The following is a 19,609-nucleotide window of genomic DNA, read 5'->3' as shown; positions in this document are numbered from 1 at the left end:
AAAAAAATATTTGCATTTCAATAAATAAATATTAGAAAACTCATAAATGTAAAAGAGCTTTGAGGGATCACGCTCGTGATTAAAGAGTACTTACTGCACGAAGGGTCGGTTTCATTTAAATGAGCTTCATAAAAAGAAGAAAATTTGTTTTATGGCCTCTCGCGACCTTTTACTTTTTGCTATTTTATCATTTCCCTTTCGGGCCGGCCCGTGAATGCCGTAATACGTGTTGGCGGCCGGTAATCCATTAGACCGTTCGGAGCCCGCTCACGTCTACACGTGTTACATGTCCAGTGTACACGTCACACGTCCACGTGCGACACTGACACGCACCTGTAATTCTAAGTAATCACATTTATTTAATCCCAAGACTACGAATTACAATTACCTTATTCATTTCTTACTTCACTGACGTGACCGGAATTAGATTTTTGTTAGCATCTGAAAGAAATGAACTTTATTTAAAGTTGTTCTTATATGTATAAATCGAATATTTTTCTTAAGTCAAGAAGTGGTGTTGTTACTCTATGGAACCTTAAAGCAAACAAATAGGCACAGTATCCAGAAATATAACACATGCCGCATAAAAACATTAAATATTGAAGATCCTAAGTTACGTGGGACTATAAAACGTGCAAAAACGATAAAATAGGACTTATGTATAAAAGTTCCAAAGTTAGTGGTTACTAATTCATTAAAATAATGGGTGCACTTAAACGAATTTATTGCAATGCAATGAGTTAGTTCATACAGCATTTTACTGCAAAAGTTTAAAATTGCCAAAAGAAAATATTTTTATAAAAATAAATACGGTAAACCAGGACAAAGTTCGTATCTTCGATAAACCCGTGCCGCGGGAATCATAATAAACGGAACATAATTTAATACATTATAATTTCTAATATCGCGGTGGAGAATCGCAAACAAAAGTTCGCCAATGTTATGCCGAGTTTCATTTTTGTAGCGAGGCGAGGGAGCAGAAAAGGAATGTTTAAGTATATTGCGCGCACATTTCAGCTCTAAGTGAATATAGCGCTTTGTGGCGCTCGCGGCTGCAAAGTATTACATCCGTTATTAAGCCGCCCTTCGCCGCCTCTCATTCAATGCATTCTGTTTTTTTACAGCGATTTATTTAATTGCGTTCTCAACTTATACCGTGCAATTTAAACATTTGGAGGTTTAATAATTCTATGAGATGTGTATTTCTATTTCGTACACAAGAGAATATGTTAAAATATTTGTTGCAATGAATTTATTATTATTCTACCCAACATTCTACCCATATTCATCTGTTTAATGTTTAGATTATTTTACAGAATTATAAGTTTTTATAAATTGTTTATCCGAAAAATATTATTTCATGATATTATTTCACAAAAGTGCAATGACATATTATTTTATTACTGTTTCATCAATTTACTGGTTGCAAAATAAACTCCGACAACCAGTCTAACTGATGAATATGAAACAGTTCATTGGAATGTAAATGCTTATCCCACCAAAAACATAAATTTAAAAATTAAAAGAATTGAAGTCGAGTTCAATCGTTGACTTAATTTGCCAAAAAAAGAAATGAGATCTAAATGTGTGCCAAGTTCTGCAGACAGTCCAGAAATTTATTTACAAAGATTTATTAAGTTCTTAGGTTGACTGAAAACTCAATTGTTTTCAATTTTCCCTTAGAGAACAATGTTTATTCCAAAATATAACTTTTTTAATTTGAATAATACCTACCTAAATTATTTTCACAAAGCAAACAACTAATGACCTATCGAACCCCATAATTTGATGAGGCTAGTTTTTAGAACCTCACAAAATATAAACAGTAGGTATGTAAAACTAGCCTTATAAAGATGATGCTGAGAAAACCCTTCCACTTCCCAACAGCTGACCTGTATAGCGAGTTTGCAGTCCTAAGGGTCAGGCAGCTCTTCGTTCTCAAGGCTGTGTTAACTACTCACAGAACCTTAAAAATAAGAAAGGACTTTAAAAAACTCACCTCAAGGCGTACATTCTCACTACCATGTCCTCGTGCATCCTCCCTTTTCCAAACGATGTCCAAAATTTTTATTTCCTCGGATATACAATAGTGTCAACAAACATTGTAACATAACACTACTATCGAACTACACAATATGCAAGAAAGTCATAAAGAAATGGTTACATACGCTATCTTTTGAAGAAACCGAACAATTACTTAAAGGACCACTTAGCTGACATACATTAAAACATGCCCTCACTCACAAACAATGACACACACACACACACACACACACACACACACACACACACACACACACACACACACACACACACACACACACGCACACACGCACACACACGCACACCATACATACACACACACACTCTATCACGAACACGCGTGCTGCAAACCGCAAAATAATGTACTTAGTGTTTTTTCTTTTATTTTTTATTAATTGTATTAACTTCCATTACATTAGATTATTTACCTAATTGTTAACTCTCTACTGTCCATAACCATAACATTAATTATGTTACATATAACTAAGAAGCGCAACTCAGGGTCCCAAGACACAAGTATTTCACTTAGTTTGGGTCCCACTGTCGTACATTAATAATTGTAAAACATAAAATGGACAAATAAATTTATTTCATTTCATTTCATATTATATCTCAGTCATTTATTGATGGATTTCAAAATTTTTTTCGGCCACTGATTAGTTTTGATCTATATTTTAACACTATTATGGTGAATATAATATTTTCTATTTTTATAAACTTTTCCATTTTTCCATACAAACAAAATTAATGTCATTGAAAAAATTAAATACAGATAAATTCAGTATTTTGTGATTTTTTTCCTTTGTACACTCACTATTACCTAGTTGATTACAAAATTTGAACTTTCTAGGTCATCTGGAAGTGGGTTAGGTTTTGTATATATCTATGAGTCAGTCAGTCTTAAAAATTGCGATTTTTGGATATTAATATCTACGCAACTGTTTAATCTGTATTTATGAAATTTAAGGTTCTTTTTATCTTGAGGTCCTCTTGATATGTACCAAATTTGGTTTATTTAACTTAAATAGTTTTCGATTTATAAGGGGGTGAAAAGTGGCTCGAAATGGTTCGTGTAAATATACACACGGCTGCAGCTGCTCGCCAGTTCTCTTCGCTTGAACTCGGCTTGACACGCTGCCGCGTGTCTAGATATAATGTGAACGTTTTAAACACGCGCACTAAAACTAGCACGATAACAATTATTGCAACAGTAATCATAGTGATTTCATGAAACAATGCGAGTCGGCCGGATGTCAGCGGGCGGTTGCGGACCGCGGCCTTAAGGCGGGGTACCGACGAACGTGCCACACGCATATACAAGCTCTATTTATTAACCTTGAATCTAATTTTTTACTTCATTACAAGAATTTTCTTTAGTATATTTGTGTTATTTCTTTCTTAATAAAAAGGGAACATACGGGAAGTGAACTACATATTAAGGTCACATTTCTCTCGTCTGCCTGCAACTTTAAAAGCAGTACATAATTAGCATCGTCTCGAATATTTGACAATAATGACGAACTGCAAGCATCATATTACAAAAATTTGCTATAAACATCACTTCTTGCATCAACCCGAAAAAACCATGTATCAGGCAATCCATTTAATTTACATAAAACTCAGATGATAATATACATAATACATATACAGAATGAAAATAATTGCTTTACATAAATATTTTATTCTATCAATGAACGTTGGTAATAAATCAAATAGTGCATTGGTAAAACTGCACTAATAACGCTTTATATTAGAGATCTAGTGAGCTCCGATGCTGCGAATTAAATTAAATGAATCGTTTTAATCATCGCTTCATTGAATTCAACGTTTAAATCCTTTTGCGAGTTTAATCGTAATTGTATTTTCTCGCCATTGAAATGCATTTAATGGAAGTGTATTTTATGCAATCGAATATAGGCAGAAGGTATAAAGAACTTTTTCATTCGGCGTAATGAGGTACTTAGAGTAACAACCGTGTTAACCGATCGTATATACAGTTTGCCTCACTGTACCCTGTACAGTGGACAGTCATTGCCGCTGTGTTGACGTCACGAATCACGCGTGGTGCGTGGTGGCCGGTGCCGTGGCCGCGGCGTGCGCCCGCCCGCATGTGCCTCACTGCTAGTCACTCGCAGACACCATTATCATAATGTCCTTTGTGCCTTCCGACGGAACACATTTACATAATTGTCTTAGCTCAAAGGTGCACAAAGGGGACAGTTTTTCGCGAGAACCTTTCGGGCCAGTGATTCCTGTTCATTTCGGCTCAAATTAATTCATTAACATCGTCTAACGGCGTTTGATGTTATTTACACGTTCGCGTTACGAGCTGGGATATTGTTTGTCCAAATAGCCACTTCGCTCGGAATGTTTTAATTAAGAACTTAATCAAATCTAATAATCACTTTATTTTCCGGATAGCGTATTTATTGTAATACTGACTGAAATATGTTAAGTGATCTTTGTTTTCACTTCGGCCTATATTAACCGGAGGGCATTACAGGAAATTGTATATTTCTGTTAGAGGTATCCGAACTTTACTGGCTTTTTATGGAACCTTTGCGGTAATGATGATATAATAATCCGCCATAAAACGCTTTATTGTGGCAAAGATAAATAAAAATGTTCGCTAATAATGTTTGATTTATTCACGCGCGCGCTCCGCAGTCATTTATCATTGGAGTGAGGCTCTGGGAGCCGCCTGCTCGCCCTCCGGAGCCCAAAGTCGCAAACACCCGACCCATTATACGGGACTTTACTTTAAAAATGACGCGCTTTACAGCGGGTTAAATGCAATCACTGGGTAATGGGGCAGCCCCGGGAGACGCTCTACAACGTTCATTATAATTTTCTTCATTGATGTCGTTATATTCGTCAATGTTTTATGTGTCATGGTTATTTTAGAATAAAGCTTGACTCAAATTGAAGGTTCTCTTTAAGTGTTAGGAATTATCATGCAAAGGTTGTTTTGTTTTTCTTTCATGTAACAACGGAGGAGGAGGATAAGGATTTTATACTTAGTATGATTTTATGTGAACGCTAAAGAAAGCTCTACAAATCTAGAGAGTGAGATAAGCTTCTTTTTACCGTGATAAATGGGAATTTTTTTAACTACATGCGAAAAGCCAATTAAAATTAGAATTAATACAAATTATTAAAATCAAATAAAATATTTGCTACAGTAAGGTACAGGTTAACAAATGACGCCGCGGTTTACTATCAGATATCACATCGATTGGAATCGATTCGTGAACTAACTAAGTTCAAAAAGCAATTTCATTACACAGAGCTTTGTGCTATTTGCAAGTGTATAGTGTGCTGTGTACACTAAGCTCATTGTTCTGGTCGGGCCGTCAGCGTCGCCACGTCGCAGACGCTTCAAACTTCCACTTTAGCAAACATCGCGCCGCCCGGCTTAGCGCGCCGCCGCGCCGCGCCGCGCTGACGATACTTACCTAGCTTTATTCGTTTACGTGTTACTCTTTGTAACTTTGCTCTTCATTATGTACACGTTTAAATTAGCGAGAGTATCAAAGAACTTTTATTCATTTATTCAACAAAAAGGTCTGTACCGTGTCCAGTTTTTATATTCCTTAGCTCAAACGCAGATGCCTCAGTGAACCATTTACCGGAGGTATCTCGTCGCGCTCGCAGTGCGCTCGATGTAAAAGTTAAAAAGTTGTTAAGCCGCCTTTTGTTTGAAGCAGCGCGAGATACCGCACAATGGATCTTTTGTTAAGCTCATAACATCTGTGTTCGTTATAATTACCATTAAGTAGTGACCGTGTAGCAAAGTTTCAACTATTAAAGCCAGCTACCTCAGAATTCAGATCAGCCGGTTTTTAACAAGAGATGAATTTGATTTGATAATTGATTTATGTTAAGAAATATTTCAACTATTGAATTACATAGTTAACAATTTTGTTACATATTGCATCGATTCATAATATAGGTAAACCAATTCTTTTTGCTCTACAAATCAATATCCTTTTCTAAAATATGCATTGAAAAAAAACGTGAAGGGCAGTTTCGTGAAAGGAGACTTGAACAAAATCGCTTTGCGCTAAATCTTCGCTATGGAAGTGTATCGCCAAAAAGTTAGAATCCCACATATTAACCTTCCTCACAGTTACTATAATCTGGGGGCACGGTAGTGCCCCCGCCAAGACGAGCCAAGCGAACAAGCGAAGCGCACGGGCACTACCTACCTTTTCTCGAAGCGCTTCGACGTTTTTTAGAACCCTCATAACTTGGGTTTGGATTATGCTATATCAACAAAATTTAATAAAACTCTACAAGGGCTAACTTCCCAAACTCTACACCTTAGTCAAAGTATGTGGCTTGGCCGTTCGTTACTACAAGAACTATTGTATAACACAAAAATAATGAACAGTGAATTAATTTTTCACCTTACGCCGATGTGAATGTAGCGAAATGGCCGAGCCACATATTTTGACTAAGGTGTAGAGTTTGTGAAGTTAGGCCTTGTATAGTTAGGGCGTGTAGTGTTAGAAGCTTGGCTCTACATGAGATCTGATAACTTTTTGACAGTGCGAGTCTGGCAACATTTTACATGAAAATGTTTTTGGTGGGATAATATTATCAATAAAAGAATTGAAATAATGCAACTGAATGCGAAACAGCAGCTTGCACTTCCGCGCATTAGTCACTTATATACTGGTGATCCATTATAACCAACACAGATATATGTATTATGTATAAGACCGAGTACATAAATAAGACCGAAAATAGTAGACTATTATTTAAGATTGATGCTAACATTAGGATTAAGTAACGTTTACTGTTTAGAAATGGACTGTAATTGTGTTACTAACTATACTGCGTGAGTAGAAAATATAAAGTAAATATTTATTTTAGTAGTTTTGAAGAAGAATAAAATTTTATATTTTACTACTGTAACGATTTAAGCTTACCAAAGAATGAATACGAATTACTACTTTTAGTTTGGTCTTGGATTAGCATATAGATAATAACTCAAATCTTTGTTATTGTCGATAACGATACAAGACTACGAGCTACGAATAGTATTAGCTATCTTATACAAACAGACTACAAATTTACTCTCTACAATAAACGCCGCAGTCGCACAGAACGGACACGTCTCGCGAGTCAGCGAACCTCACACGCTAGTTTAGCATTCCACCCGGTGCCGCCTCACGCGCCTCACCCTAATTAAATGGCCGCCTTAAGAAACGATCCAATTGGAAGTGGACACATTGACTGTAATTGAGCTGACAATTCACTTGCTGAATCGAGATCAAACGCACGTCTGCAATCAACTCTCTTTTGGAGATTATTGGATAAAACACGAAAACGCTGCAGGTGCTCACTCACTGTAGGATATTGAAACCGTAAAGAGGTGACTAGCAACTTTTAACTATGACTGCATGTAACAAATAAACGAGTCATACGATAAATTAAATAATGAGTGGTAATGTTATAAACCTAATATCGTGAAATTCATGAATGTCATATTCAGTAAAAGCTGCATTATTTGCTAGTTTTTGTTAACTTGAACACCAATAAAATACATAGCTTCAAAAATATCGTATCGCAGTTGCAAATATGTGATTAAAGTCGTGGTTTCCGCATGTCGCCGCTCGGCCCCGCTCGGCTCCGCATTACCGACACTTAATCACCGATAACAAAATTATGGCATCGCACAGCGCATTCCAACCATCTGTGACTTGCCCATACATTCTCACATTTTTCATGAATTGCGCTTATGAAACTGTAGCATTAGTGGAATCGTGCATCAGATATGTCTACTTGTTAGCCTGGAAATAGAAAGAGTAATGCCCACCGCTTTTAGTCTTAGTCTAGTCTGTCCATCTAAATTAGTGTTGGAATCCTTGAAAGCGATCTCGCTCACAATTAACCCTAACGTTTCGAACGATTGCAACGCTATTGCATCAGACTTTACCGAAGTTAAATTTAATCAAATGCAGAAAAGTATTAAAAAAAATGAATTTTCTTCTGAAGTTTTACCGCTTGTGTACTCTTTATTGAAGTTTCAATATGTTTTAAGTTTGGACTTCGGGCTTTAAACGATATTGGAAAGGAGTGAGCAGAAGTTACTGTCGCAGTTAAGATACATTTAAACTCGAGCATTTAATTTATTTAAATACTGTAAATTATGTTAAACTGTCTTTAAAATTTAAAAGAAAAACTTTAGTTAGAGGTAATATTAATATGATATTGTGTAAATTCTTAAAGTTATGTACCAGAATCTACTTTTTATTACCTATTGAGTATTTGATATTACATGGGCGGTGCGGCGGGCGGCGGGCCGCATTAGCAGGGCGAGCGCGCATTACGCATGCATGAGCCTCCGCCGCGGCCCGTCGCTAAACTGCCGCAAATACCTTCCTTCCATATTTCATTCCTTTGTCACTAACTGGTTTATTCAGCCCTCTTAAGCCCGACCTGGCCTACACATTCCGCTTCATGAATTTTTGATCGCGACTTATTGACACAGAAATGCTCACGTTTCGTTGTGAATGCTAATTTTATTTGCGAACTAACAATACTATTTCCATGCAAAATGGTGTCTCAACGGAAATTTTAATTTGTAAAAATACTTTTAACCTTTAAAACATGGATGTGGAGCGATCTCATTTCACAGCTGAGTGAATGTATATGACGTATAAATTGACGTTTTCGCGGGATTCACTTAAACACTCAACACTTTAAATTACTTTATTTTTACTTTAACACAATATTACACAAGTTACACAAGATACACAAGAAACACAAGTCAGATAACTACTACTCGGGTCTTCCACGCAAGCCTTCACAGGCTTCGGGGTAACTGTTCGGGGCGATGGCCCCTTTCAGTGGTGGCAACGCCACCTGCAACTACAGGCGGGGCACTGGGTGGGACCGGATGGTCCAAGGTGTCATGTCCGGGAGGTATCCTGCTACAGTGCGATCCAGCCCGCGGTATCGCGGGCGATCTGCGAGCTGCTGCAGGGGAGAATGTCCGAGTGTGCTTCACCCGCCGCTCAGCGAGGTCGAGCTCGCCGGCAGAGTGCCGGTGAGCGCCCGTCAGCTAGTGGCGAGGAAGCGGCCGTGTCCTAGGAGATTAGGTCACGTGGTAGGCCTCTTATGTCCGGCGGTCGTCGATGGTATGGCGCGATGCCGTGCAAGTGCTGGGATCGCGCTCCGTCGGCGCGCGCGAACATAGAGGAACTCAGGCGGCGAACGAAGTCGTCCAGGCTCTCCATGCGCAGGTCCCTGGAGATGACCTGATTCCGTACGAAGCGTGGTGCTCCGGAGATGGTGCGGAGCGCTAGCGACTGCTGCGCTCGCAGAGACTTGCGGTCCGTCTCGTTGGTCAGTGCGAACCACGCAGGGGCCGCATAGGTAAGACGCGTGCGAACGTACGCCTTGTATATGCACAGCTTCGTACGGAGAGGCAGGTGAGACGCCAGCATGGGGCGGAGTATATTCCGCACGGCGCGCGACTGGGCGACCACGTTTTTCACATGGGGCCGCATCGAGAGTGTCTTGTCAATGGTCACACCAAGGTACTTGGCCGTCGGTGACCATTCGACGTTCTCGCCCATGAGAGACACCGGGGGTGGCAAAAGGCGCGCCCGCCCGATGGAAATCGCCTGAGTTTTCCCCACGTTGACCTTGAGTCTCCAGTCCTCCAGCCATGAGGGAAGGGCATCTAGTGCTCGCTGCATCTTTACCGATGCGTGCTTGGCGTTCAGCGAGGTGGTAATAAACGCAGCGTCGTCGGCATATAACGCTAAAATGGCTCCGCCAGCGACTGGGATGTCGTCCGTGTATCTGCTATAGCAGACGGGCGACAGGCAGCTTCCCTGGGGCACACCAGCTCGGATGGGGCGCTCTGTGGACAAAGCATCTTCAACCGCCACTTGAAAACGCCTGTCTTGCAGGAAGGTGGCCACAGTCTTAACTACTCGACGCGGAGTAGTAGACGTGGACAGCTTGTAGATGAGTCCGGTGTGCCATACGCGGTCGAACGCTTTCTCCATATCGAGGAATACTGCAACCGATTGTTCTCGCTTGTTGTAGGCGGTAGCGAGGTGGTGCAGTACTCTCGTCACTTGCAAAGTGGTGGAGTGTTCGGCGCGGAAGCCGAACTGTTCGTCGCGTGGCTGAAGGTGGGGCGTAATGTGCAGCAACAGTAGTTTCTCGAAGACTTTCGAGGTCGAGGACAGAAGAGTGATGGGGCGATAGCTCTCAGGCAGCATGATGTTCTTGCCTTGCTTGGGAATCAGGATGACTCGGCCGAGCTTCCACGGGGATGGAAAGTGCCCGGTACGGAGGATTCCATTGAAGAGCCGCGTCAGCGTCGCGATAGCTCGCGGGGGTAGGTGACGTAGCGCTTCGTTGGTGACTCGGTCGGGACCGGGGGCTTTGCGCAGTTTAGTTCGTCGAATCATCCTTTGGACTCGACCAGGGGAGAACACGACTGGATCTTCTGTTGGCGGTATAGGCAATTCTAAGTAGTCCATCACCTGTCGCTTGATGGTCTCTACATGCTGCACATTCGCAGTTGGATTAGGCGTAAACTGCGTCTCCAGGTAGTCTGCGAAAATCTCCGCTCGATCCTCGGCGCGGTAACGTGGGGTTCCGTCACCGGCCATGAGGGGTCTAATCGGAGAGGGCTTCCTGGAGAGCTGGCGGCAAAGGCGGTGCATGCCGGACCAGTCATCGCCGGCTCGCTCGATAGCGGTGTGCCAAGATTCGACTGCTACCGTTTCCAGTGCGTCTGAAATCTTGGATGCCAGAGCGTTCAGCCGCGTCTTCATGGTCGGGCATCGCAGGTTTTGCCATAGTCTACGCAGCTTCCTCTTCTTCTCTAACAACGCTTGAATGTAGGCAGGGAGCTGGGGTTTTCTACGAGTAGATGCAGCGTCGAGTCTGGACTCTCGAAGCGCATTGGACATGACTGCGCTGAGGTCCGTTGCGAGTCGATCGACGTCTGCAGGGCTCTCTACTCTAAAGGACGGCGAGTGTTCAGCCATGTATTCGGCAAAGATTCGCCAGTCCTGGCGATGCTTTGGAGAAGGCAACGATGTCGTCAATGGAGTCATTGTCAGCGTCAAGAGGACGGCTTGGTGGTCGGAGATGAGGTGGTCATCCAGGACGTCAAGCGACGGTGCGGCAATGAGGCCGCGAGCTACTGCTATGTCGATGACGTCCGGAGTGTGGGCTGCACAGTACGGGTAGTGCGTTGGTACCTCTGGTCCCAGCACCTCGTAACCGTGGCGGTCTGCATCGTCCAGTAGGCGTCTACCGTCCGGGCTTACGGTGTTGGAGTTCCACGCCGTGTGTTTCGCGTTGAAGTCGCCAGCGAGGATCGTGGGCAGAGGCGAGTCCAACAAGGTTCGGACATCAGCCACTGCCAGTCGATTTTGCGGCGGCTTGTAAAAGGCGAACACTCGGGTGGGCTGGCGGTCTATACAAATTTCTACGCCGAGGGCGTATGACGACTGCAGCTGTGGTAACTTATGAAACTAATTGTCGTAACTTGACATATTGTAACATAATTAGACATTCCGCCCACCAAGGACTAGTCCGGAACAAAAAACAACTAAAATATACCTCTAAACAAAACAAAAAATAACTAAACAAAACGTTACCGCCCACCGTGATACATCAACGTAGTGGCGTTAAACTCATACACAAACAAATACATATTAGGACACTTCAATCAACTGACCTTCCTAAAATTGAACAACTTTATAAGATAATCTTCTATTAACTAATCCTTTTATTTAGGCAAAATACTAATTTTACTTAACGGTCGTTTTAAATATCCATTCTTACACTTAATTGTTACAACACGAGTTATATTATCTGATCCAATATGTTTGTTTACAATTTTTCCTAAAATCCATTTAGAAGGTGGAACGTTATCATCTCTAATTATACAAATATCATTAATATTAGGTTCTTCTAATTTCGAATTCCATTTATACCTCTGATTTAAAGTAACCAAATATTCTTTAGACCATCTACGCCAAAAATTATTAACCATTTTTTGAATAACATTCCATCTTTCTAATTTATTTACATTACAATCATCATAATTACGATCACTTATATTTATAACCGGTTCACCTATTAAAAAATGACCTGGGGTCAGTGGGAGAGGGTCATCTGCGTCACTACTAATAACAGAAATTGGCCTAGAATTAAGACATGCTTCGATCTGTGATAGTACTGTAGCTAATTCCTCATACGTTAAAATGCTGTCACCTATGACCCGTTTCAAATGGTTCTTAGCACAACGCACTCCGGCCTCCCATATCCCTCCAAAATTAGGTGATTGCGGCGGTATAAAATGCCACGTCGTAAATTCCAATGTAAGAAGTTCCGCAATTTCATTAGGTAAACTGGATTTAGCAGAGTCAAATATTTCTCGTAAATGTTTGTCCGCACCAACAAAGTTTGTGCCATTATCACTGAACAAATCCTGGCAACGTCCACGTCTAGACGTGAAGCGTCTAAAAGCGGCGATAAATCCCTTAGCGGTTAAATCTGTTACAGCCTCAATGTGTATAGCCCTTGTGACCATACAGACGAAAAGACAAATGTAGCCTTTATAAGACTTTGCCCCTCGACCTGGAGAAAACTTAATATTGACTGGGCCTGCATAATCAACACCGGTTGCCGTAAATGGCTTGCAAGGCTTTAGTCTAGTATCTAGAAGCTGTCCCATTAACTGCACTCTCGATGCTTTCGAATATCGTAAGCACGTGAGGCACTTCCTATAATGTTGTTTTACTAGATCCCTACAGCGTACTATCCAATATTTTGTCCGAATGTAATTTATCATGATTTGCGGTCCACCGTGCAAAGTTTTTTCGTGAGCATCCGATATTAACAACTGGGTAAGATGAGACTTAGCTGGCATAATTATCGGGTGCTTCGTGTTATGGTTTGCGTGAGCCTTATCAATCCGACCACCGACTCTTAATATTCCATTTCGATCTAAAATGGGACAAAGAGTACGAAGGGGACTTCTCTTCGGTATATCCTTTTTATTCTCTAAAACCTTGATCTCTTCTTCAAACGCAATCCCTTGAACCTGTGTAATACATTTTTCTAATGTTTCATTCATTTCATTTACTGTTACAAACTTCGGCAAAATTTTCCTTTCTTCCTTCTTCAGTACCTAATATTCTTCTACAATAAGAAATAACCTTTAGCATTTTAGTCAAATTAGAAAATTTTAACCATTCAAAATCTTCACATTTATCTTGTTTTACTATTAATGATACTTGTATTCTTTCTTCATCTGTATCTACTATCTCTGGATTTTTCATTTCAATATTTCTGTTCTTCAACCATTCCGGTCCGTACCACCATAGTGAATGTGAAAGTAATTCTGTTGGAGTCAAACCTCTAGATGCACAATCAGAAGGATTGGCTTCGGTTGAAACATGACCCCATTGATCATAATCCATAATAGTTAAAATCTCTGATACCCGATTGCTTACGAATGTTGTCCATTTGCTTGCACCGCCCTTCAGCCATGCTAAAACGATTGTAGAATCAGTCCATCCGTAAATGTTATCTTTGCATACCTTCATCACTTGAGATACTTCGTTCACAAGTTTCGCAGCAAGCACAGCCCCACATAACTCTAAACGAGGTATAGAAACTTCCTTCTCTATAGGTGCTACTTTTGTTTTAGCTGATACTAACCTGACATATATAGATTCATCGTGATTGATGACTCTCATAAAAACTGCAGCAGCATAAGCAGATCTTGATGCGTCTGAGAAGACATGTAGTTCAACATGACTTTGACTAGTGCAACAAATCCACCTTGGTATTTCTACTCGTTGAATTTCCTTGCATTGCTGTCGTATGTTAAGCCAAATTTCGTTCAAATCTTCAGGTAATGCATCATCCCAATCTAAATGCGCCTTCCATATTTTTTGAATAAATAATTTAGCAACAATGATTACTGGTGCAATCCAACCCATTGGATCAAACATTTGAGCAATATTAGATAAAACTTGTCTTTTCGTGATTGGAAATTTTATCTCCGGTAAATTGATTGAATAAACAAATCTATCTGAACTACGATTCCATGAAATTCCTAAAACTTTTACCATATTATCAACCTTAATTAGCATAGATTCTTCTTTTTCTTTATTATCTTCTCCAATATACTTTAATAATTCCTTACAATTAGAGCTCCATTTTTGAAGTGTAAATCCTCCAGATTTCATTAATTTATTCATTTCATTGTAAATAATTTTAGCTTCTTGTAATGTATCACAACCTGTCATTAGATCATCAATATAATAATCATTTTTAGTAATTTCTGATGCTACTGGAAATTTAAGTTTCTCATCTTCTGCCAAACGTTGTAAAGTTTTAACAGCAAGATATGGTGCACACGCGGTTCCAAATGTTAGAGTGAGCAATTTAAAATGTTTAATTGGTTGATCCGGTAAAGTTCTCCATAAAATTCTCTGAAAATTTGTCTGTCTTGGATTAATAAGTACTTGACGGTACATTTTGACAAGATCAGCCACTATACAAATGGGATGGGTTCTCCACCTCATTAATATATGTCTGAGATCTTGTTGGATTTTTGGTCCAATCATAAGATCATCATTTAATGACACATTATTTGTTCCCTTACTAGAAGCATTAAAAACTACACGAACCTTTGTCGTATCTTTATCCTCCCGTACAACAGCATGATGCGGAAGATAGACAGCCGTTGGATTATCTAAATCGTCTTCTTCGACTAAAGACATATGATTAAGAACTAAGTATTCTTCTACTACTCGTCTATATTCCTCATATAATTTAGGATTATTCTCAAGCCTTCTTTCTAAAGCGACTAATCTATTCTTAGCTATATCTATAGATTCTCCATACTGGCACTCAGGATCCTTATTTTTAAATGGCAATGTAACAACATACCTTCCATCTCGATTTCGTACAGTTGATTTTTCATACAGCTCTTCACACAATTGTTCCTCTCTTGTAAATTTCTTAACAATCATATCTGGCTCAGCTTCTAGTTCCCAAAAACGCTTCAAAAAATCATCGTCAGTTCTAACCTGTAAATGAAAACTTTTAGCCTTGTATTTATCTGAAAGTGAATCAGATACCTTACCCGATAAAACCCAACCAAAGGCCGTATTCTGCGCTATTAAATTTCCCTTGGGTTGTTTCATCATACCTGTTAATAAAATCTCAGCATAAACTTCTGCCCCTAATAAAACATCAATCTTACCTGGTGTTGCATAACCTGGGTCCGCTAATTCTACATTCTCGAGTTCGAGCCAATTCGGAGCATCTAATTTCACACATGGAAGCATAGACGTAAGTGAAGTTAATACATAAGCCTTAACATTAATAGAAAATTCTGAGTTATGACGCGATTTTAAACATAATGTTACTACATGTTTAATATGCATTTGACCATCTCCCAGACCTGATACCAAACCATTAACAGATGTACGTCTAAGACCGAGTAACTGAACAGTTGCTTCAGTTACAAATGACGCTTGCGAGCCTTGATCTAACAATGCTCGTACCATAAATAAGTTACCATTATTTGACTGAGCCTTAAGTAGTGTCGTAGCTAGCAGAACATGATAGCTTTTATGCTCTCTTTTGGCAAAATTTGCCACAATCTTTGATTCTACTAGCGTAGACGAAGTTTTATTCTCAATCCCATCATTTTCTTCTTGTGTCCTTTGAGTGTTTTCAATGAATCCTGTCTTCTCTAAATGCAACATAGTATTATGTCTACGTCCGCATTTCTTGCAACAAATTGATTGTCGACATTTACTTACAATATGTGTAGGTTGCAAACAATTAAAGCATAACCCCTTATTCTGTGCGTGATTCCTTCGTTCTTCTACTGATTGCTTCTTAAACTGTGTGCATGTATTTGAGTTGTCAAGTGACCGTCGCGCAGATAGATCGTGCCGTATGAGTCAATCAATTTAAGTTATCTACGAGCTTTTGTAACAGTGTTTCTATTATTGACAAACTGATACCAGTGTACTTATTCATAACGTGGATAAAGCCTAGTGAACAGTGAAAAAACTTTAAAAAAAATGCGGTAACGTGTACAAACCAAAAACATTTTTTTAATATTAAAACAGTGATGTTAAAGTGCTAATTCATTACGCATCGACGACGTGGATTAACTTAACTTAGAAACCGGTTTACACTCGTCACAAAAAACCTAAAGGCATAGCGCAAATTTAACAGGCTACGTTGTAGCGACGATAGCTCGGTGGAGAAATTCACACGATTAACTCACGCGGTCGGTGGTTCGAGTCTACGAGGAGGAAAAAAAATTTTTTTTTTTTTTTTTCTTCTTATCCTATCGAGGCAATATCTATTGAACCAAGATTGAACCATGTATAAGACCCCTCCAAAAAATTCTCCTAACCAACAGTCATCACGCACTGAATCTGATTCTTGCAGACTGATTACTGAAGACGGCCACTCTTCGGAACCTTCTGCAACAAACATTACTCAGCGCGCAAAGCGTCGCCGGCACAACGACCATCATAATGACCAAATGAACGAACTTAGAATTGATTTGAATAGTATGATCAGAGAATTAATAAACTCCCAGAATACTAGATTGGATAAACTGGAAACTCTTATAACGGACATAAAAACACAATACGCAAAAATTGAAGAAACTAACACTGAGATTGAAAAATCTGTCACATACATCTCAGATCAACTCACTGAGCTTGAATCAAAAATATCGGGTCTTGAAGTTCTTCGCATTGACATGGAGAAAAAAATATCCTCACTTGAAGAAAAAATAGAGGCTCTGGAGCGCCACAGCATTAAAACCTGTGTTGAACTGCGTAATGTACCAAAAATACCGCAAGAAAATAAAAGTTCTATCTACACAACCATACGGCATTTAGCAAAACAACTAGATACGGAAGTTTCTCTCTCTGACATCCGAGACATTACTAGGTTGCCGTCCAAAAAAGATAGTAAGACGTCGAGCATCAGCATTGAGTTTTCGAATACCATTATAAAAAACAGCTTCTTACAGTCTGCTAAACAATATAATAAAAATAATCCAACTAACAAAATAAGCTCAACTCTCATGGGCCTTGACGCCCCTCCTACGCCAGTATATATTGCTGAACAACTGACAGCTTCTTCTAAAAAACTATTCTATTTAACACGCAGCTTCGCCAAGGCGAACAATTACGCCTTTTGTTGGACATCAAATGGTCGCGTTATGTTAAAGAAGAACACGAATAGTCAACATATTGTTATAAAATGTAATCAACAACTAGAAAACCTATCATTGCAAAACAAACTATGACTAGTTTTATATAAATTATTTCTTTTAGTCGTATTGTGTAACATTCAAATGTCGTATGTCCTAGATTACTATTATTTATTTGTAAACATTCACACACCTATTTACAACACACCCAACAAACCAAAAATGCAACTCACCTTCACACCATTCGCATTCATCATTCCCAAAGAGTATTTGCATAAAATATGTTTCCAGCATTATAGAAATAAAGTCACTCTAAAACGTATATTAATAAAATGGTCGTTAACGCTGAAATAAATATAGATAACCTAGATCAATTATCTGTATCGGAATCATATTCTTGTAGCGCTGAGGAAGCTAAAAATTATATTAAGCAACCTCAAAACTATATTAAAATCCTCTCACAAAACATAAGATCCATTGCTACCAATTTTCCTTCTTTCCAAACAACTTTGGACAGAATTGCTTTTAACTGCGATATTATTGTTCTAACGGAGTGTTGGCTCTCGTGTCTAAGTAATAGTAATATCCCCTGTTTAGATAATTACTACATGTACTCTACTACAAAACATCTAAATCAGAGCGATGGTGTTGTGGTGTATATTAGAAGCGAATTAAATACAAAATATAAAGAATTAGATTTTAAAAACTCTGCCACAGGCTTAGTGGTTGAAATTGGTTGTGACATTGCCATATTATGTATATATAGATCACCATCTATTGTAAACACTGATTTATTCGTCTCTACTCTGAACGAAATACTACCTACCTTCTCCAGATTTAAATCTGTTATTTTAACTGGCGATATCAACTTAGACATTAAACCACAAACAACGGATCCTCGTTGTCACGACTACCTTAATACCCTCGCATGTCATGGCTTTCTTCCCGCTCACACATTACCTACAAGAGGCCCCAACTGCCTAGATCACATAATTTTAAGAACTAAATCTCCATCACTTTCGCTTCTCTTAAACACGACAGTCACTGATCACTACTCTACCCTGCTTTGCATCTATCTTAAAAAAATAAAAAACAATGAAACCTCGACTATATCTAAAATTGATTTTAATAAATTAGACAAAATAATTGAACAAATAGATCTAGCACCTATATACTCTATCTCGAATGTTAATATTGCTACTGATGCTCTCGTGTCACTCATCCAAAACGCTATTACTGAAAGCACGATTGTCAAAAAATAATCTGCTAAGAAAAAAATCCTAAAACCCTGGATCACTCCAGGACTACTTAGGTGTATAAAACACAGGGATGCACTTCACAAAAAATTTAAAAAATCACCCAACAACGAAACCCTAATGATCAGCTACAAACGATACAGAAATTTTTGTAATAATATATTAAAAAGAGTAAAAAGACAATTCGATACTAAGGAACTTAACAAAGCTGGAAATAATTTAAAAATTCTTTGGAATACTATAAAAAGAATTACTTACACTACAAAACCAGAACACCGAACAAGTGATTTACTGTCTCTGTCAAACTCACCGTCTCAGTCTTGTAACGACCTTAATAGTTTCTTTGTAGGAATAGGTGAGAGCCTTGCTAAAAATTTAATCAACAGCCACTCTTCAACGGGGCGAACTCTGCCGCAGTGTAAGAGTCCGGTAGCCTCTTTTGTTCTACTTGAAACCGATCCCAACGAAATTACGACTATTATACATTCTCTTAGAACAGATGCAGCATCCGGATGGGATGGTATTCCCCCTTCCGTTCTTAAACGATATTCGAAAACTTTGGCCCCTGTCCTAACCTATATTTTCAACCTGAGCTTCCAAACTTCTACTTTTCCCAGCTCTTTTCAAAAAGCTATCGTACACCCGATATACAAAGGAGGACAAAAAGCTTCTCCTGGTAACTATCGCCCCATAGCAGTCCTCACTGCGTTGTCGAAGGTTCTTGAGCGCTTGGTAAATAATAGACTAATAAACTACTTAGAAAATTTCAAACTTATCTCATGTCAACAATTTGGTTTTAGGAGAAATAAAAGCACCACCGATGCAGTTCAGGAACTAACAACTTTTATTGTCAATAAGTTGAACTCACAAAACAAGGTTCTAACAATATTCCTCGACCTCGCCAAAGCCTTCGATACCATTCGAACTTCCACGCTTCTAAATAAACTCGAAATAATAGGTATCCGAGGCTCGCAACTGGACTACTTTAGGAGCTACCTTGCGACTCGAACGCAAATGGTTAAAATAGGAGCTTACACAAGTAAGGAGCTTCCTATTC

The 19,609-nt window shown here is 39.2% G+C and overlaps 1 protein-coding gene across 1 annotated transcript; it reads left to right on the top strand.

The window, feature by feature from the left end:
* Positions 1 to 15,981: 15,981 nt before the first annotated feature.
* Positions 15,982 to 19,390, top strand: LOC123693181. Its single transcript, XM_045638168.1, has 2 exons — positions 15,982 to 17,051; positions 19,353 to 19,390. Exons 1-2 carry the CDS (start codon positions 16,451 to 16,453, stop codon positions 19,388 to 19,390), a joined length of 639 nt encoding a protein of 212 aa, XP_045494124.1. The 5' UTR covers positions 15,982 to 16,450.
* The last annotated feature ends 219 nt before the right edge of the window (positions 19,391 to 19,609 follow it).

The sequence above is a fragment of the Colias croceus genome, chromosome 7 (genome assembly GCF_905220415.1).
Source record: "Colias croceus chromosome 7, ilColCroc2.1".
NCBI lineage: Eukaryota > Metazoa > Arthropoda > Insecta > Lepidoptera > Pieridae > Colias > Colias croceus.
Note: the sequence above shows the minus strand (reverse complement) of the source record. Positions and strands in the feature narration are given on the sequence as shown.